This window comes from Falco peregrinus, chromosome 5, assembly GCF_023634155.1.
Source record: "Falco peregrinus isolate bFalPer1 chromosome 5, bFalPer1.pri, whole genome shotgun sequence".
NCBI lineage: Eukaryota > Metazoa > Chordata > Aves > Falconiformes > Falconidae > Falco > Falco peregrinus.
This window is the reverse complement of record NC_073725.1, coordinates 78,402,247-78,423,325: the sequence shown is the minus strand read 5'-3', so window position 1 is coordinate 78,423,325 and position 21,079 is coordinate 78,402,247. Positions and strand designations below refer to the sequence as shown.

General features: G+C 48.8%; 1 protein-coding gene and 1 long non-coding RNA gene across 2 annotated transcripts; one reads left to right on the top strand and one right to left on the bottom strand.

Annotated features, from left to right (window-relative positions):
• The first annotated feature begins 83 nt into the window (after positions 1–83).
• LOC114013113 (uncharacterized) lies at positions 84–7,478 on the top strand. Its single transcript, XR_003555972.2, has 2 exons — positions 84–2,752; positions 4,315–7,478. It is a non-coding gene; the product is annotated as an uncharacterized LOC114013113 (long non-coding RNA).
• ATP6V0C (ATPase H+ transporting V0 subunit c) lies at positions 7,135–19,241 on the bottom strand. Its single transcript, XM_055803386.1, has 3 exons — positions 18,864–19,241; positions 9,182–9,365; positions 7,135–7,961 (listed from the first exon to the last, which is right to left on the bottom strand). Exons 1-3 carry the CDS (start codon positions 18,937–18,939, stop codon positions 7,757–7,759), a joined length of 465 nt encoding a protein of 154 aa, XP_055659361.1. The 5' UTR covers positions 18,940–19,241; the 3' UTR covers positions 7,135–7,756.
• Positions 19,242–21,079: the final 1,838 nt, after the last annotated feature.

The window sequence follows — 21,079 nt, the reverse complement described above, 5'->3', positions numbered from 1 at the left end:
GGGCGGGCGGGGCGGGGCCGGCCCCCCCTTGCCCCGCTGGTTCCCGGTCACGTGAGGCCGCTCAGGTGACGTGTTGGGATTCCCCGCGCGTCCCGCCCCGCGCACGTGACCCCTGCAGCCGCCATCATGGGGCAGGCGCCGCCATCTTGAGGAGGTCGGCGCAGAGGCTGACTGGCTACTCGGCTGAGGGGAGCGGGCGGGCCCCGCTGTCCTCCGCCGCCACGACCTTGCTTGGATGGCCGGAGGGGAAGGAGAACCGGCGGTGAAGAAGCTCCCTTCCCCGGCTGTCCTCGGGCTGCGGTATTCTGCTGGCTCACGCTGTCAGCAGGGCCTGTGGCCTGGCCTGGCCGCCTCAGGCGGGAGGGTGGCAGGCCCTTCTGCCCTGCAGGCCCAGGTTCCTGCTTGGCCCGCTAGCAGCATGCAGTGCAGGACCCTGAGCCTGCAGCCCTCCCTACTTGCAGTGAGCATCTTGGGGGATTTACTTTCAGTATCTGGTTTATTCACCCTGTGCGTTAAAACACAAGTGATAACGCTCCCTACTGGAGCCTCCAAGGGGGCTGGTGGCAGCATACACTGGTGTTTCACCACAGTGTGTAACATGGAGCTGATGAAACGCACTTGAAAAGGTCTGATGCCAGTGGGGAGTGACTTGTGTCCTAAGGGTCAGCCCCAGGACAGATGAGAGTAAGCTCAAGCCTCACAAGTTCACTACTATCTGGTATCTTTCAGCCAAGGACCAACCCAGCAGCCCTTAGTGAGCCATGATGCAGCTCCTGTACCAGCACCATCAGTGCTGGCTGGGCAGCCCTGTCGCATGCCTATGGGTTGATTACTTTTTGGAAGAAGTGTTACCCATGAAACATTACTTTTTATCAGACAAAGCTGAATGGCCTGAGAGGTCAGGGGAGGTGAATTAGTGGTTCCTAATGACTTGTAATTCTGTGAATTTGTGAATAAGTAACCTTGGCTTGATTGGCCACGGTGGACTTGCTCCTCTCTGGGGAATGATTCTGCCCGGAGGAACTGCTCTGCTTGCTTTGTGACACACTGCACGTGCATGGGACAGCACACACGCCATACCTGTGAGGGGCCAGCAGGCTGCATCCACTATGCAGGTTTTGCTTTATTTACTTCTTGAATGACAACCCCAGGCAGACCCAGGTATGCTGAATGGCCCTGTCGCAAAGGACCAGCTGATCCTTGGCCCTGAAAGCTGGTAGACAAGTGTTGCAAAGCACATAGCTGCTCAGAAATCTGGCTGGGCACAATAATAATTACACTAACAAAATGAAATTTGAACTGTTGGCTCAGGCAAAGTTAAGTTTCTGGAACTCTCCCTTCAGCGTTCCTTTCTCAGTCTCAGCTACAGGGGGAAAAAAAAAAAAAAAAGTTAACTGCAACCTAGACTGGCAAGCCATTATATCTGTTGAATGTTACTTTCCAAGCTGACAGCATTGCTGTAGGCAGGTTCCTAAAGTCATTTGACAAGTCAGCAGTAGCCTGGGAGGGAAGACAGAAAAGCTTGTTCTGTGCTCTACAGCCAGGCCCCTGCCTTTTCTCTCCAGCAGACTGTGCCGCCAGGGGCCCTGCAGTCTCCATGTCCAGAAGGGCAACAATGTCCGATCTCCAAAATGTTAAAGGCAAGAACTATGCATTGTTAAATTAAAGCCAGCATCCTCAACACTCCTGAATATCTGCTGGCAGATGCTTCCATTTCCCCTCCATCCTCTTTGCTCCACAGACTGCTGTGTGCTGCAGCAGCCCACTTAGCACGCTCACTCACAGGTTTATCCTGTTTGGTGTCCCATGGTATCACAGAGAGAGTCAAGTGTCTCATCAAGGTCTGTGCCTAGGCACCATGCTGATAGAGGGTCTGCTGATTAATCACACCAAGAAAAGATAAATCACGGGGAATGTAATTGTGCATGAACATAACATCACCATTTGGCCAGGAATTGAATTTTAATGAGATTTTATGCTGTACTTAACATTCCATGATGTCAGTGCTTGTCCACACTACAAACTGCTTCTTATTGCCAGCAGAATGCCAGGTAAAGGCCCCTGAAACAGAGAGCTGGGAATGATGTTAGTCGAGGCCAGGAAAACTATGTGCACTTTCTTGGGAATTTGAGGCTAAAAATGGCTTCAGGCAGGTTTCCCTCATTGTGGCTGAAATTACGCATGTCTGGGACACCCAACAGCACATTGGTGGGAATGGTATGTGGCTTCAGTACAAGTGAAGTGGCGGAGACTCCAAACCCAGAAGATAGAAAATGAATCCTAAAAGCAGATCTCAGGCCTGCTTATTTGAGCAAATGACAGCGAGGAAGGAAGTACCCTCCCAAGCTGCTAAACTGAATTCAGATGTCAAAAGGAATACACAGCACCAAAACTGCCTTGTTTGTGGCTTTGTTTTGCCTGGTTTGTGGCCAAACCAGGGCACTTTTGTATGAATGTACAAGCTAATGGACTTGTGGCAGTAACTTGATACTGGAAAAGACAGCTAGGTAAATGCAAATACTTAAAGATAGTAACATCCACTGTATGAGATCCTGCCACAAGGTCCACCCCATGGACACAGCTTTGCCAACGCTTCGGTGACAGAGATACATTCTTCTAGGCTGCAAGCCCTGAAGCATACCACTGAATCACAACACTGGAAAATGGCCCAGACCTCCCTCTGTGCTCTGGGAAGAACAGAAGAGCCGTGCTGAGGTGAAAGGTATGGAAATTTGCCTCATCAGTGCTGCAGGTATGTCACTCAGCCCAACTTTATGTCATGTATCTGTCTTGCTTAAGTCTTATTCCCTTTGGATGTTCTCATTTCTTAGTATCAAATTAACCCTGTCTTGTGTCACCAATAATTGCACACTCCTCTATTAATTGCATGATCTCTCTACTGCCCCAGTAACAGGCTGAGGGAATCACATGCTGTCGTTTCACTTGCATTTTCTTCAGCAAACATTTTTTTCTTCAGGTCAAGTTATTTTTAACCTGGCTCGATTCCCAAATTAGATTCACTGCCTGGCAGTGTGAGAAGTTGTACCAGCACACTTGGGAGAAACAGGGGGAGTGCATGCTACAGATGTGAAAGAAGGTCTAGGTGTCCAGAGGGAGGGTTTATCCTAGCACTGCTGCCAAATGAAGTGCTTGTGGAGATGCAGCCTTGGCTTCTAGTTTTTCATGTGGATTCACAATGAGATGTAAGAAATTGCGCTAATGTGCACAACAGCCAGGAGGCTGTTCACATCTATGAGTTGAGAACACACTGCTAATCTTGGGAATATACATGATTTCCTAAGGTTTGTCGTCAGCCTACTTTAGGCAGACAAAACCATTAGGTGTAGGTGGCCGTATCTGCTCTCTGCCACTTGAGGTCACCCCTTTACCCTCTCCCAAAGGCGAAGGAGGAAAGCACAGGTCTAAGAGCACAGACAGGACAGTTCAAAGTGCCAAAAAAATGGTCCGGGACTGAAGTAGCAACCAGCATCCCCTTGGTAAACTCAGAAGAGCCAGGACTTGAGCCTGTGCTGAGTGCATCTCGTCCCCTCAGCGAAAGAAAGATGGTAAACACAAGCCACTGATTCTCCAGGAACCGCATCTTGCCCTCCCGCTACCCACCTCACACTCTCACAGGCTAGTGAGAACCATCAACTGTCTGTAGGTACCTTGTGGGAGTCACCTGAGACCCTGCAGTTGGGCCCCTAGGAAAGCTTCAGGCTTCACACACTGTAAGGTTGGGGGAGGATTTTTTCTGCATGCTTTGGCACTGTGATATGCTCCAGAGAAACTCAGCGATACCAGTTGCAAAGCTGTGGCTGTCTTGGGAGCTAAATGAAGCGTAGCTTGCAGAGAAAAGGAACAGCATTCATTAGTGAGCAACAGGAACAAAAATGGAGAAGCTTTTTGGGACACAATCCTTTGACCCTGAAACAGAAATTTTCCACTCCAGGATAAGTGGTGGCTAGCACTGGGCAGACTTACTCTGGGTTTAATTTATGTCAAGAGAAAAAGATGGTTAATACCTGTAGAGCAGAAAGAGATACGCTAACACAATGGTGGCAAGTAAGTCCCACGTGTCAGAGACACCGGTAATTCTCACCTGAGAACAGTGGTGGTTTGTACAGTAAGGCTGGATGTAAAAAGCCACAAAATCAAGAACCCCATGGTTAGACTGCAGAAGTAACAAGGTTTATTGAGAGTTGTTTTCATTAGATCTGCTGCTACCCTGTAGTTGAAAGCAGCAACTTAGTTTCCGGGATCAGTTTCTCTTAATGAGGTTTTTATTTCCTCAAAGCTTATTTACTTTTCCAGGTTACTACACTTCTCTAAACCAGGTCTCCCAAGGCAAGAGGAAGCACAGATAAAATCCTACTGCTTAAAATGCTTCTCCAACAGAGCAGTAAAAGAAAAAGAACAAAAAAATTTAATCTGCAGCCTTTGGAAAAAGCGCCAGTATGAAAGAGTTAAAAGAGAAAGGTCAGCAAGCTCTATGAAGGCATTATCTATGCAAGCAGCATCCCTTAACCTCACCTGGCCTGAACTGACTGCTAATGGACATTTACCCTCTGCTGCTGCTGCAGAGCCACCCTACTCCATTCTCTCTCTGCAGGGCTGACTCACTCTGCAGTGCACACTCACAGGCACGCAATCTGCCACGTTACAGAGGACTATTTATGTGCCAGAAGACGCCACCTCTTTTCATCAGGAACTCTTACGAGTCTATCATTTCACTCTCTGAGACTGCCTGTTCTCTTCCAAACCAAATAAAAAGTCAATCCCTGCCAGATGGGACTGCACTCTGATCTAGCATGCTGCCATCAGTAAATGAAGGAAAAGAACCAAAAGGTCCTTTATTTTCTTAATGCCCTGAATCACTTGAGCAATTTGCTGATGCAAGTGCATCAGTGAAGGACTTGAAATGCGAGTTTTCACCTGGGAGTCATCAATGAGGATCTGGAGCATCGCTGTCAGAAAACACTTGGCCAAGGCAACACACTCAGATTGTTAGCTTTATTCCTGGCATATCTGCAGGTACTCAGTGCAAAGCAATCCTCCACCTCCACATGCTAACCCCAGTTTTTGTTTTATGCTCTGTTCTCTTGACTTGCGTGGGTTTATGTATTAATGAGAAATGCCTGATGTTCCAAGGTGTGAACAAAAATGCCATCAATAGGATTTTGCCTGCATTTGGTGATGTAAGTATCCATCACCACCCTGAGCCTAGTAACTGCCTTCTGCAATCTGTACAATCGGATCTTAAAGAGTTCCTATAGACCAGTGCCTTCACACTGCTTATTTCTCTTAGAGGGGAGCACTACCATCAGCATTTCTCTGATGGTTGCTCTCTTAGATGCATTTTGCTCATTTTGTAAATTGACAAAAATCAAGGCTGGCAGCAGGTTCCCCTTAAAGAAGGTAAAACCAGATCTTAAAACATATTTGCAGCCCCAGCCATGACTTTCTCCTGTTCTGCTACACAAAGCAAAATACAATGCTTCTCACCAGAACTGCAATGTGGCACATGCTTTCTAGAGAGCCTGAATTTGTGACTCACCCCCCTCCTAGCTGCAAGCTCTATCAGACTACATGGAAATACTGGGAAAGAGAATTCACTGCAATCAGTGCTGAGAGAGAATTATGCTACAGTTGCTGTAAATGTTTGACCCCTGCGTAAAGCCTAATTCAGAAGTTTAGAATCTACTGCTGCTGAAGAATGATCAACACAATTCAGATCAGGAATTTTTCCCCTTATCCCAGGCAATGGTTAAGCAGGCATCCAGGATTTTCCTTAAGTCAGCTTACACCTCTACAGCCCAGGCACCACCACTGCCCAGACTGCTGTGAAGAAAAGCCCTTCTGAAACACAAGACCAGCCGTACAGCTCACTCCAAAGCCAAGCAGCTGACAGCCTATAAATGAATGCAGACAATGAGTTTCTTAGCAAACAGAATAAGCCAATTAATTATTGATAATCAGCAATATTTAAAACTACACCTTCACAAAAAACAGTGAAAATACACACTAGCAAAACAATTGGCTCATAGCTGAAGTTTCCTGAATGGTCCCCAGTTTGGAGACCAGCTACCCAGAAGGTGCATGAGGTGCCGCCAGGCCTGGGCCCATGAATGCTCCTGCCAGGTGAGATGCTCCAAACAGTTTCAGTGAACTCCTCCTGCTCTGACCATAGCTCTTCATGGCAATTACATCAGACTTGTTTGCTGCACAGGCACATGGGTGAAATGCATGTACACCACCAGCACATCTCCAGTCCCAAGTATGGTGACAGAAAATGTTCTGACAGATCACTCCAGATTGCTCAGTTTAGTCTGATCACAAAGATGCTACTAGCAGTAGGTCTTTAGTAACATTTTGGCTTGAAAAGGGTAGAGCTTGAGCAGCTCTCCAAACTGCACAACAAAGATTAAGGTGATCCTTAACTTCCTGCAGGCAATCTGGAACAAGCTCTAATCTGAAGGGGTCCAACATACATTTCCCATATAAGCTTTAGCATTGCTTTGCAACACTGAAATCCCCACAAGAGAACCTGGCTACAGCATTCACTACCTATGAGAACATAACTTCTCAGCTTAAACGCTTCTGATTTACTAGTTAAAAAAATGAGTTCTTGAGTGAACTGGTTTTGTTGATGACACTATCATTTAGTTACTTCAGACAATTGCTGCTAACAGTGCAGCTTTCCAACCAGCTAAGTTTCCGCAGAGCCATCACCATAACAAGCTGCCTAAAGGCTCTTCAGTAGCTCCTATTCCTTGTCACATGCTGAAGCCCGCACCCTTGCTCCCTGACCCTGTCTGCTCAGGCCATGTTGCACAGCCTATTACATGGCATTACATGTGCCAGAGCAAAGGTGTACTGCTTGATCAGGGTGAGCACAGCACTGCAACAGCCTTGCAATTCCTCCTCACCATGAGTACTGCCTGTGGGCAGCAGCTGGAAACAGCATCGCTACTGGCCCAGGAGAAAGAGGGAACAGTTTAACAGTTATGACAGCATCACTGCCGCATGGTGCTCAGTCACTTCAAGAACCTGCCTGCCCCTTGAAGGAACACCTCCTCTTCCTAAAGGAGCAGCAAAAGCATGAAATCAGAGGCAGAGGACTCATTACAGCAATGTAGTGAGGAAGTTTTATTTGGAAACATGGTATAAGTTTGTAACCCAACACTGGGTGCACGACTCTGATGCCGGAGCATACGCGATTACTACTGAAACACAGGAGTGTTTCGGACAATTGCTGTAATAAAACACAAAATTCTCATACTCCAATACCAGGACACTACAGCAATCTTTAGAATCAAAGTTACATCCAAGGAATTCTCTGCACTTACAATTGACCCCACAGTGTAATTACCTATATATAAGATTAATATATAGCATGGGAAATTGAAAATCCTTGCTCCATAGATGTATGAACATGTCAAGTCTTTTATAAATAAACATCCAGTGAAGAGAAAAAATTACATTTCTAGTTCATATTTATACATAAAGTACTAACAGCAATGGGTGGAAAATTGCACACAGGCCACCCCAAGCCATGCAGTAGGCTTGGAGCAGCCCATCCAATTTAATATTGAAGTACACACAGGACAGACAAGTCACTAACATACATTGCGCATTTACAAGAGATCAACTACCAAATTGGGACAACTGTACACATTGGAGAGACCATTTTCATTCTGGAGCTTTTTTTTTTAAATGTGGATTTGTTACATCTCTTTACATCATACCATGACATTTACTTTGTGGAGAGGATAAGGGCAACAATGAGGCCATAGAGACCCAAGACTTCAGCAAAGATCAAAATCAGGATCATGCCCACAAATAACCTGGGCTGCTGTGCTGTTCCCCGTACACCTGCATCACCCACAATGCCAATGGCAAAGCCAGCAGCCAGACCACTGAGGCCCACACTCAAGCCAGCACCCAGCTGAAGAAAGCTCCTGTAGGAGAGACGAAAAGAGTTTCAGTAGCAAGCAACAGCACACCAACCCTTCAACTTCAGGCTAGCTCTCCCCCCCCACACACACCCTCCCCAAAAGAATAATTAACATTTAGAGTAAACCTCTTCCCTGCAGAAAGAGCTTCTATACTCTTAAGCAAGCACAGCATCTCAGAAGCAGATGCTTCCTGAGCCTCCTAGCTCTGATACTCAAAATGGGCAGCTACGCCAGGTCTTCAGCTGACATTCCAGTATGGTTCATACACTAAGCTAAGCTACTGGTCCACCAGCTTGTCTGTAGCCACTTCAGTCAGCTGCAGGTTTAACATGCTACCAGAGCTGTACTTACTACAGACACATGGGCTAGTGCTTGCAGTAATGCCTGTCCCAAGGCACTGTGTAGCCTGTTACTAGCTGCTTTTTGCCTCCCACCTTTAGCAAATTATACAGCCATAGCACATCCAAGTTATTATTATCTTGCACTGCAAGAGCTGACAGGAATGGTCTGCTTTTCCAGGCAGCAGTACCCAAGGAGCAGTCCTTATCAGTATCTGGCCACCAAGTAAACTGCAAAGGAGCATTTGTACCTGCTGATTCTTAGGTCATGGCTTATTAGACCAACCACACTACTCAGCTATAGCTTGTACAGCGACACAGGTATCTGTTAAGACCTCAGAAGCATTGTTTTATTCAGAGGTCTCAATCAAGCCAGTTCCAGCTAATCTCAAAAGCCTAGAGCAGATTAAGTTTCAAACTAGCTAGCGTAGAGGCCTGATGTATAGCTTGAGGATTGATTTACCAGCACATAAGACAGCAAGCAATATTAATTATTCACTTGCATCTCCCAGGCAACAGGAGAACTATTTAGACAGTCTGATTATAGTCTTGGAAAGACCTGTGTATACCAGTTCTAGAATTTGGCACCATGAAAGAAGCATATCCCAGTACTGGCTGTACATTGTTTCTTTCAATAAACCACTGCATTATCTCTAGCAGTGGGATGTCTGATCTGTTAGCCAATACAGCAAGCTAATCAGGCAGCACGCCCACTGAGGCTAAGGCAACAGGTAGGACAGCTAAAATCCAGCCCACACTCTTAAGCCCAGGTTAGAAGCATTTAGCACTGACAGTCCTTCCAGGGGTCTTGAGCAAAATCCACTCACTGAGCAGCACGAAAATAGTGACAGAACAAACTTAAAGCCAACAGATGCAGCAACTTACTTGAATAGTGTGATAGAAGGTGAGAGGGCATTGGCAATAAGGACTGCCACTACGAGGCCATAGATAGCTATAATACCCGCCATGACAACAGGGATGATTGACTTCATGATGAGCTCAGGCCTCATAACAGACATGGCTGCAATACCCGTGCCACTCTTTGCCGTTCCATATGCAGCTCCCAAGGCTGGAAGAGAAAAAAATGCATTAGACATCCACAAATATAATCTCCTTCACTAGGCTGCAGTATTAGAACAGCCGAGTCAGCGCAAGGAAGAATTGTGCAAACCAAAACTAACATGGTCACTTGACTACTTGGTTTGTCAGCCAGGCATATTCCCCCAAGAGATGGGGAAGTGACCTATCCAGAGTCCTAGACCAAAGCCAGATCAATAAAAAGGTGCTGCTCAAACACTGATAACAGAATAGCCTAAGCCAGCTTCGCAGCAGGATATACTCCCCAGCAGACATTAATGGCCCATTTAGCAACCAAAACCCAAGGTCCAAATTTGAACTTGTTGCTTCAGAGCTTGTGCCCTTGCAGAGCCTACACTGTGAGGCTCTACCCAGCCCAACTGCAAAGGAAACAGCAACGCTTGTCTTTCCACCACAGCAGAATGTAACCCAGCTGAAAGCCAGGTTTTACAGTAACTGGGCTTTAAGCCACTTGGGCCGAGTTCTCTGATGCACCTAACATTTAACAAGTCACCTTCCTGGGGCCCCTTCTTCCACAAGAGGAATCTTTTTCTGCCTGTGCTTTGACCTGGGATTAAACATGCCATTTCGGCTTCATGAGACACATACCAAGATAGCAACACACTCACATATTACTGCTGCAGTTCATTCCTTGGAGAAATGACACCCTCTTCATGTGTCAATAGTCTCACCTGTGAAGGGTTCAGGTCCAAACACTTGTTAATCCAGCCACTGGAACCACAAAGTGGAATATGGCTTGTACATTAGAGGGGACCATAACCATCTTATCCCTAAGGTTTGCTGACCACCTGTGTAAACACTTGACATGCAGAGACCAACACAGGAATCCAAAGCTTGGTTTTCACAGCAGAACACAGGCTTATCACCTCTAATGGAGAGCTGCTAGAAGAGTCCCAAAGCACTGTACCAAAAACTCCTGCCTTAAACTTTGTACTAGTCTCACAAAACGTCTACAAAAACAAAATCAAAGGATTAGGAAGTACTTGAAAAGATCCCTTTCCTTCCAGCCTTGCTCTGGAGTACTCTAGAAACTCAACTCTGGACTGCACTCACCATCACCCAAGTCATACCCAGGTGAACAGCCATCCAGGACTAAGTCTTTGAAGCAGCACTGCAAGGTGGAAGGGCAGGTTGTCTCCTTTTCAGATACCATCAGGCTGATAGTCAAAGGTAATTCTTATTCAGCATGAAAATGCTCTTGCCAGTTCTAAAAGGCTGTTAAGAGTATTAAACCCAAAGGAATTTCAAATCTGCACTGTTCAAAGACTATTTAAGTTTGCTCCACCTGCTTAAAAACTGAGATTTCTACAAGGGACAGCTGCTTGTTCCACACAGATGTGTAGCTGCGTTACACCAGCATCCAAGTATGGTATGGCACACCTGCCTAGGAGTTGCTGGGAGGTATTCAAAGGGCTTAGGATATGTGCTTTCCTGCTTCTACCTCAGCATTTACATAAAGCCTATCTTTGAGCAGTCAAGAATTGAGCAGTAATCCTCCTGGCTTTGTACTAAACTTCAGAAGATTAAAGGTAGCACCACTGCACTAACACAAGCCCCACTATCAGAAGGAAATTCAGTTTTAGTTACAAAACTTGAGGGGAAAACCTCATTATCAACTACAAACTGGTTCTGTACTAGCAACCCTGTACTCTTGAACCTTGACTGCCACTGAGCCAGATGTAGAGGGCTGTGCAGTGCAATTCAGAACCAGAATCCAGCTTAGCAGGAAGCCTAAGCCAAGACAGGAGACAGGTTTTTACCTGCAAATGTAAGCCAAACCTGGAAAGCAGCACACAGGCTTAGCTAAGCAGTATCAGTGATGGCACTGTTGAAAGGTCTAGCCCCTAGGAAGACCAGAAAGATAATGATGTAACTTGAATTAGGAATCTTTTCTGTTGGATGAAACAGCTTCTAAGGACTGGAAGTGGAATCAAGGCTCAGGCTATCTAGACTGGCTACGTAGCATTTAGCAGAAGCCACTTCTCTTGTGGTTCCTGAATTTTTTCTAAACCTTTCCAGAAACAGGCTTAGGAGGAAGTTCACTATTTAAGATTAGATCAGTCATTACTTCCCCCAAGTCTGAAGTTAAAGGTGTTGCAATTAATGCAGTGATGGATTACAGAAGCTGATTTTTGTAATCCACTTACAGAAAGCCTGCCTGCTTAAGCTTTTGGGGAAGGGCAGATCAGCAGAAGTTTGTCAATTCCCAGCTGTTAAATTCCAATGCTAGGGAACAGGCAAAAGCTTATGCCTCGAATTAGATCTAGACACATCAACAAATACAGTCTACATGTACTCTGCAGCAGCTAGTTTTCAGATGGCCCTGAAGACCTATTACACTCCCACTGGTGGACAGTCACAGATGCTACACATACAGCTTCACAGCATGACACACTTGCTCCCAAGGAAGTCTTTATCAGCATCCTGACCAACTGGAGTCCCCTGCAGCAGCATCTCCAGTATCTTACAAGGCAGCTTACCTTGCTGCTCTTCACTAGCCTGAGAAGTTCTCCTTACACCTCTGTCAATACCCAATATTACAGTGCAAGTGGCAAAGATTGTATCTGCTCCCCACCACAACACAGCCATCTGATGGCAGAGCTGTTCAACCATGAGCTGTTTGGCACTAGGTCTATCTTCCTGCACATCTTGACTTGTACCTCTCAGCAACTCTGAGCATTTGAAGCACACGTGCTTCACATGCTACATTTAATTACCCTTAATTGGAAGGACATGTTTTCCACAATCTGCTCAGTGAACAGGGTTTGAAGAGATCTATGTGGAAGACAGTGAAAGGGATACAAGAGCTATACCACAGCTACACACTAAGATTCCACATATTTACTTCAGATCATAGAGCTCCATTACCTCCAACACACAGACCAATGAAGCTAAAAAGGGTACAGACACTGAGCTATCAAAACATTTACCTGGCAGCTGGAGAAGGACCTTGCCTACCTAGCTTTACCACAGAAGGGAGCCATTCCAGTCTATAACCAGGAACTGTGCCATTTAAAAGTTCAATGGTGGTATAATACCGAGGAAGTACTTTATACATCACTCAAGACCAACTACTCCCAAGTAAGCCCGTTTCAAAGCTGGATTTTGAAATACTTCTGTAGAGTCACTCCTTGAACTCACAAGTCAGAGTTCATACAGTACTGCTCCTGGGGACAAAACCTCCCACAGGGCTGTGGATATTTTGCCTGGCACCTCACCATAGCTGTTACTTTCTATGAGACAAAAATGTTAGCAGAGGTAGTTTAGCTGTGCAGCTGCAAGATGAACTACAAACTAGAAAGGAGCTTGCCATATAGTCTGTAGCTTCGGTAAGGACTGAACACCAGTTGTAGTCTTGGCACTGCCAGGACCTTTCAGTACAGCTTTGCCTCCGATACTCACTGTCACTGCTCAAGCAGCCTGCTGTTCAGATCAAGTGCAAGACCAAGTATTAGGACCAATCTTTGTAGCTATAGTTACAGTGCTCAGTAAGGTCATGCACAGAGAACGTTAATCTTGCAGCTAAGTTAGCTGCAAGTCACCTCATGCGACACTCCCTCAATATAGAAAGCGGCTATTACCAAAGGCCTTGCATCAGTTCTGCAAAGCTCTGCAGACAGATATGCACCTATGGACAGTGACCACATTGTCAGGAGTCTTCAAGCCAGGGAATGCAACAGGATGCATTTGCATGCATCCAGTTTCAGCAGCTGCAACACATTCAGACATGCTTAGCCCAAGAACAGAAGTTTTGAACCAGCCACACTCTGGTGGCATTTGGTCCATTTAGGCCTGTGATTCCTCCCATGTCCCATCTGGAGAAGCAGATTTTCACACTGCAATGTGGGAAAGATTTTCACAGCACTAAATATGCAGCCTCTTCCTGCATTAGGAAGTGAGCTAGTAACAGGTCAAACTTTCAAATTAAGATACCATGGGTTACTATCACAGCAAGTCTGAGACACCATTCTGGATGAGTTCTTACATCTGGAGCCTTTTATCAAATGGGCTGCCCTCTGCAGTAAGTAGGCTTCCTCTGAACCAGACAGACAGCAGACAATTCACCCCAATGCCTGTTCATCCTTGAGCAGGTTAAGTGGCTGGAGAACTGTTAGAGGTGATATCCAGGTCAAGTACAATCCTTGCTTTGCCATGACAGAAACCTGGGAATTTTCAAAGAAACAGGCTTCTCCTCATTGGTATTCTAAGGCCCCTCCCCACACCACCCCATTTAACACAAACACAGCTCTACCTCCGATTACAGTAATGGATACTCCATGGCTGCTGTGGAAAAACCCTGTTGCTATGCCCAGCTGCACCTCCACAGAAGAGACAACCACATTAGTGGAACTGTATCTGGAGCCTATGCAAATTCAGATCACACTGCAGGTTGGCTATAGCCAGTCCGCCAGCAGTAACACCAGAAGGGTTAAGCTGCCCTACAGGAAGTTGTAGACTTTGAAAAAATATCTTTGAGACACCCATTACAGGACACGCTTTTTGTTCTTACCTAATGTTAAGAGTGTTAGATTATGGGTGTAGGGATTTCAAACAAGCCTAGGACTGTCAGCTTACAGCATTATCAACCAGTCAACGGCTAGCAGGCCATTTACTCATGTTCAGTAAGTGAGAACTTAAAAAGTCTATCAGCTCCTCAAGAAGCTGCTGCAATAGTAGCAGTCCAAAGAAAAGTTACCAGTCGACTGCCCCAAGGAGCTGAGACTGCTGCAATCTGTACTCTGGATTGTCTGGCACAGCACACAAAGCCTTTTGTTTTGGTTTGTTTTTTTTTTAAAGCTGGTACAGCTGACACTTCACAGTGCAGCCTTGCTCTTCTGCAAGCAGCAAAGTCCAGTTACTTGTTGTGTATCATCCAAGTTCCCCTGCAACCCCAAAGATGACTCATTTTACAGACTGGGTGGACCACTGCACTCCAGGTACTGACTAGCAAAAGCTATTTGTTATACCATTAGCAGAAGCCCTTTTTGTTTAGTTGGTCCAACAGCAGCTTACACCACTCACCAGGAGGCAGCCACAGCTAAGCTACCTCATTTCTGAGGTGTGGGAAAACCAAGATCATCTGACTGCATCCAGCAGACACACCTGCAGCCAGACTAACTTGAAGCATCATGCTCACAAGATTAACAGTCTAAAGGAAGCAAGTTCAGCAAGTTATATGTCTTACTGTGTGGTGAGGACAACAAGCAGGTGGTAGTATGCACTTCTATGAAACCACTGTTTCAAGAATCACTGAACAGTCTGATCAGGCTGAAAAGTTTTCCAGCTTCCAACTACTGCTCAAAATCAGTCAGCCTTTGGACAGACAGAAGAGACTAGTTTTAGGAAGGAAGAAAGAAAGTTGGCTAAGAGGTCCTGAGGCAGCTGGAACTTGTCTCCACTGCTGCTCTGAATGTTCCCATCAAAGGGGAAGTACCTGCAGACTGTCATTTACAGTGCCTTCAGAGAGAGACAGGAGTCCCATCAGGTACAGCTGGAAGCCACAGTACAAATGACAGCATATCTGCTTAAGCCAGATTTTGTATAGCCAACTGTTTATATTGCTGTTCAATCTGGTTATCAGATATTCAAGACTAGCATTTACCAAGTTGAAATAATGCCCATGTTGAGATGTCTTCTGTTAAATTAACAGAGCTGTAAAAATACTGCCTATCTGGTTTACAACACTTATGTCTTTACAGTCCACTAATTTACCTGCCATTAAGGATGAATGCTTAAGCTAGTCTCTCTACTGTAGACAGTCCGGTAGCTCAAACATCTGACACACTGATTTTTCCTGCCCATACCACAAGGCCTTTGAAGTACTCTAGTGATCTGGAACAGAAGACTACACTGAGCTGCACTCAGTTCTGCCATTTCACTTTTACCTGCACACTACAGCTAAGGAATCTGCAAGCTCCTCTTAGGATGAGGTCTACAACTGCTTACTGAGAAGCAGCTCTCCTCTCTACCAACTCCCCACCCCTCAAGAGACAGTATTTCAGGAAACACCGGTATAATTTTCCTTCAAGGCTACAAGCTGTTTATAGTCATGATGCCTTCTAGAATCAGACTGCACACGACTGCCAGCTGCATCAAGCTAGATGCTCTGAGCCAGCAATTTCACCATGGAGGTCTCTTAATAGCTAACCAACTGCTACAATTATCTGCAGCTCTAGTTTAAAGTAAGGTGCTATTTTGCTAGCTCTGCAGCAACAAGACAGAGGCCTAACCATAACACTGCTGGCTAGAGTTCCATTAGCAGTCTTCCAGATGCCTGATAGTGAAGCAGTACTGAAGGCACTGAATATCCATCCAGACTGCAGGTCCAAGTAACACTCCTTACCACATTAGGGAGCCCATCGTGGGGCACACCTGGGACAGCATGCTTTTCTACAAAGAGCATCAGCAAGTGCAGAATCAGACAGCTCTGCCCAATACTATGCTGCTTCATTTTGGCATGGAAAAGCCACAATAATTTGTTCACTCAACAGCACCTGACACTGAGCCAGCCACAGGTTTTACACATTGGAAATAAAGGAACTTTAGCTATCACAACAAGTTGTAATCAGCAAATGAGTAAGCAGGCTTGAAGACAACCAAGGTCACAGCAGCCTGCTTTAGTCTTTCTAGCTGCCAGCAGTACTAGCTGACCAGAGTAAGTTCTGCTATCTATTTACCATCAGCAGTTCACATTTGAGTGTCAAACAGTACCACATAAAACCACTTGTTTTCACATCAAACTAGCTTGGACAGTATAGAACTTGAACCTGTTTACTAGAAACAGGTCTCAGAACTACAAGCTCCACAAGAATCTGATCTTCAGATACAGCACGAGCCAGACACTATCACCACAGTAATAAACACTGATCTAGGACAATTTTACATAGTTTTACACTGCTTGTCCAGACAGACTTAGCTCCTTGCTTCTAAATCTGGTAAATGTTTCAATAACTAATATCAAATTAACATCAGAACGTGCTGTAGTGTCACATCTCTGTAAGGAAAGCTACATGACACTGCAAGTTTTAGTTTATGCTACATTGACACCTCTACCACATTGTCTTAAAAAAAATCAAAGCTACTTCACAAATCAAGCAGTTTGATAACATTCACAACTAAGAAATAAATTTTGCACCAGCAGTATCTATAACCTGCTGTCCAGTGACTGAACCCATCAGACAGACATTGGTCCTTGCGAGACTAATGCTTCATGGCTTAGACCTGCTAGTATTAAGACCATCTGACAGAATCTGCATCAAGGGCCAGTCATATACCAGCAGCAACATGATGGTTACCAAACCTTCATCAATATAGCTTATGCACTCACTCTGGATTACTCAACTCAAGCCTTCCCCTTTAACTTGCAATCCCACAGTACCATGCTATCAAACCCACAGCTTGTAGCAAACACTTCATTTCCAGTTAAGTTGTGCCAAGGAACACTTTGAATTCCTATCAAAAAGCTCCCTCAGGTTTGCATCCCTCACTGATGTTTGCACTGAAGGAAGCTCGCATATCAAAACCAGTGTCTAAAAGGCCACACAACCATGTTCTTTTGCTTCAGAGTTCAATTTTGCAAGAGGAATCCAGTGACTCCTTTCTCAGGAAGAAAGCTCACTATTTAGGACTTTAATAGCTGCTCTTTTGCAAAAGGCAGTGAGTGGGCTGTTCCTTTCCAAGTAACCAGGTCTCAGTCTATTCCTCCATTATCTGCATTAGCCAAGTCAGTCGTCCCAACATTGGCTCCCACACCATTCCAGCCATGCTGTTTCCTGAAAAATCCTTACCCATTGAGTGCAAACACAATCTTTCAGCTCCAAGGTGGCAGGCCCTAATTGCCTTCAGCACAGGACATCTGCATCCTACAAACTGGACAAGACTAAAAGCCAGTCAGGTGTTTGGCTTTAATATTTGCAAAAAAATCCCAAGAACATGGCTGGTGTGGCACTAGGCAATGGTGCCAACACCAGCATGACCAGACTGCTTCCTCTCAAATATTAGTTTTGATCCACTGTCTACTTAGCTATTTACACAGTTTAATCTACCAGACTAATCAGTCAAGAGCAGCTTCCACAAATTTGCCTTGCAGACCTAGCTACCATCTCAGAGGCTACTTTATCATCAGTCTCCAAGCACATGAGCAACATGAGCGTATGCAACTCAAGCTACAGCCAATTCAATACTTGAGCATTTTGATTCCTCAGCCGGGAGCTAAATTAGGCAGCAGATGAAGACAAGTCAATATGCTAATGCATGCAGAGGCACTGGCTAAGCCCTCAGAAGAGAAAAATCAGACCGGTTTCTAGTTCTCGTATTCCTAGCTACTGTAGCACTTGCATTTGGAAAAAAATACCTAGCTGAAGCTTTCCCGGTGTTACATCCCAACCAGAAGAGCAGGTCTGCACCCAAGAGGAAACAGTAAGTGCTCAGTCAGAACAGCAGTCATTTTCTGCAGAAGGTTCCCTCAGGCTTCCAGAGAGCCAAGGCATCATATGATGGTCCTTCTAGTGTAAAACAGCATTTATGGGTCTCAGCATGAAGAGTCTCCAACAGGGAGAGCAGATACCACAGAATGACCCAATTTACTCCGCACTGAGGCTCCCTGATTCCAGATGCAGCTGGACAGCCACTGGAGAAGAGCTTCCCTTTTTCAGTACTTCATGCATCTCCCATTGCCAAGGGAAGGTCAGGAGCCTATCACTTCCTTTTAATGTCAATAACCTTTTTAAAGCTGATTCCAAGCCTGAACTGCCTGCATAGCTAGGTTTCAATAATCCCATTAAATATCGGTCTTGCGTTATCCAAGGAACGCTTTAAAACAATTGTCCTAGTTCTGTGGCAGGAGAAGCACCGCACCCGGCCCCGGGAGAGGCAGCCCGACCCTCCCGGCCGGGGGAGGCCGCAAAGGCCGAGCCCTGCGGCGGCACCGGCCGGGCTCACCGCCCCCAGGACCGAGCCCCGGGGGAGGCAGGCGCGGCAGCAGGCCTGGCACGCCATGGCGCACGTTACCAGGGCTGTGGTGGCACCGGCTTTCTGGCCGGCAAGAACCCCCCATTCCTGCAGGCCCGGCTCGCCGGGGGCCCGGCCGCGGCCCCGCGGGGAGGGGGCGGGGAGGCGCGGCCGCCCCCGCGGGGCCGGCCCGGGCGGCGGCACCGCCGCAGTCACGTGGGCGCGGGGGCTCCGCCGGCGACGGCCGGCTCCGCGGTGACGTCACCCGCGCAGACCCCCGCCGCCGCGCCCCGGTAGCCCGGATGAAGCCGGGGGCAGGGGGGGAGGGGTGGGGTAGCCCTCCCCGGTCCCGGGGCCGCCTCCCGCGGCCAAGGCGGGCCCGCCACCGCGGATCCCGCCCCGCCGAGGCGGCAGCAGGGCGGCGAAGGTGTGTGCCCCTCCCCCCCCCGCGATGCCCCCGCGGCGAGCCCGACCGCGCTCCCTCCTCCGCCCCCGGCGCGCCCCCCGGCCGGGTGCTCACCGCTGAAGACCATGGCAGCCGAGGCGCCCATGACGGCGAAGAAGGAGGCGTACTCGGGGCTGGCGCCGGAGGACATGGCTGCGCGGGCCTAGCCGGGCCGGGGCGCCGCTGGGAGCAGGAGCGCGAGAGGGCGGGGGGAGGCGGGGGGGCTCCGCCGCGGCGCCGGTCCTCCGCGGGCAGCGCTCGGCCACAAAATGGCGGAGGCGAGGACGGACGGGAGAGATGGGGCGGAGGCCGGCTGCAGGCACCGCAGGGGAGGGGAAGGGGCCGGCCGCGGGCGGAAGAGCGGGGGGTGGGCGGCGGCGCGCAGCTCCGTCCCGGCGGCAATGCGCGGCGGCCCGGGCGCGGCGCCCTAAATACTGCCTCCGCAGGACAAAATGGCGGCGACCCGCCCGCCACGTGACCCGCCACCCCCGCCCGCCCGACCCGCCCTCGGTTGCCACCACGCGCGTGCGGCCGGGGGGCGCCAGCCCGTCCCCCCACCCGCACGCTCCACGTCCGATCCCCCTCCCGTCCTGCGGCGGGTCTCGCCCCACCGGGACGAGCGAAGACCGCTCTCTCCCCCGTGCCCGGTGTCGCGAGTGTGGCGCTGGGCCGCGCCGCCCCCTCCCCGCTCTGCGCCCGTCCACTCGCCCTCCCCTCCTCTCCGTCCGGGTGGTTCAGTCCTGCCCGGCGGCCGCGTCCCGCCGAGCGTGATTCAGCGCTCATTAGCATAAGGGGCGTGTCCAGCGTGCGGCACCGCCCACGTGGCGGCGGGTGCTGGCCGGGCCGAGTCCCCACGCCGGTCCCTCTGAGCCCCCCCGGCGTATCCCCTGCGGCGTATCCCGTGTGCCACGCCCGGCATCCCCCGTCCCATGTGCTATGCCCCATCCTGTGTCCCCTGTCCCATGTGCTATGCCCAGTGTCTCATGTGCCGTGCCCCATGCCCCGCGTGCCGTGTCCGCAGCGCCGCATCCCCCACACTGCTTGCCATGTGCCACATCCCCGCACCTTGTGCCCTGTGTACCCTGTCCCCGAGCTGTGGTGACCTGCCATGGACTCTCCAAGGGGGATGTAGCTGTGCCCACGGGGCCTTGTGGCTTGGGGTACCCTTTGGGGGTCTCTACCCTCTGCCCTCCACCTTCTCCTGGGGTCTCAGCAGCATCCCGCTGGTGTTCCCCATCTCCCCTGCTCCTCTCCCTGGCGAGTCTCCTGCTCCCTCGCACATTGGTGGCCAGTGCCTCCAGCCTATCCTTCTCCCCCAGGGCTGGACAGGGATGGGTGGGCTGGGTTCAAGCTAGGGTATCACCTCACCACAGGCACTGCTCCCCACCCCACTGTGGGCAGGGTGCAGGCGACCCCTTCCAAGCCAGCCTCATCCCAAAACATCCCAGAAAGGTACTGCTACAGCCCGTCCTACAAGGGTGACTGGTGCCATTTCTGTTACCCAAGATACTCTAGAAAAAAGCCATGTTAATTTTGGATTTGGGGTGCTCATTAACAGTTGCCTGTGCCTGCTTTGCTGCTGCCACAAATCCTGCTGGTCTTCTGATGTCCTGAAATACCAGATGTCTTAATTAATTGAGGGCCACCATCTTTTTCCCATTGTTGCCACTCTTCTGGACACCTCAGCCTTGTCAAAGCCTACAGGGAAGGTGAGAACAGGATTTGAGCCCTGCGTGGCAGATTCCCTGGCCCAACACAAGAACACAGACGGCTCCATCACTGCGACAGGCAGAGGTGGCAGGTACTCGCTGGGGACTGGCTCCGACGGAGATGTGCTTCCAGCAGGCTCTGCCGCTGGGGCTTCACGGGGCTGGCGGCAGGACAAGTGCAGAGCTGGTGGGAGAGGAGGAGAGGGCTCTGAGGGGTCCCAGTCCCGAGCCCTGGCAGAGGTGGGTGCAGGGGGGGCTGCGGGTCACGTGTGGAACACACCACTGCTACCACTGTCACCATCATCACTGCCACCACTATTGCCATTGCTGCCAGCACTAGCACCACCACTGCCACCATCACCACACCACTGTGACCACCATCACCACTCCCACCATCACAGCCACGACCATCACACTGCTTTTCCTGCAGTGTTGCACCCTGGGATGCTTGTCAGCATGGTACTGTCATCGCTGCTGTGATGGCGGTGGCTGTCATCACTAACGAACACTTTCAGCAGCCCCAGTGAACATTAGGAAGCCTTTCACTGGGGCAGGGACAATTCCCCCTGCAGAGGACCAGAG

What these genes read in the sequence shown, in the direction of transcription:
- ATP6V0C (XM_055803386.1), bottom strand. Translation starts at nt 18,939, where the DNA reads ATGTCCTCCGGCGCCAGCCCCGAGTACGCCTCCTTCTTCGCCGTCATG. An exon ending in GGCTGCCATGGTCTTCAGCG is followed by an intron (nt 9,366 to 18,863) that starts GTGAGCACCCGG and finishes TTTCTCTTCCAG; the next exon opens with CCTTGGGAGCTGCATATGGA. An exon ending in CCTTCTATCACACTATTCAA is followed by an intron (nt 7,962 to 9,181) that starts GTAAGTTGCTGC and finishes TCTCTCCTACAG; the next exon opens with GAGCTTTCTTCAGCTGGGTG.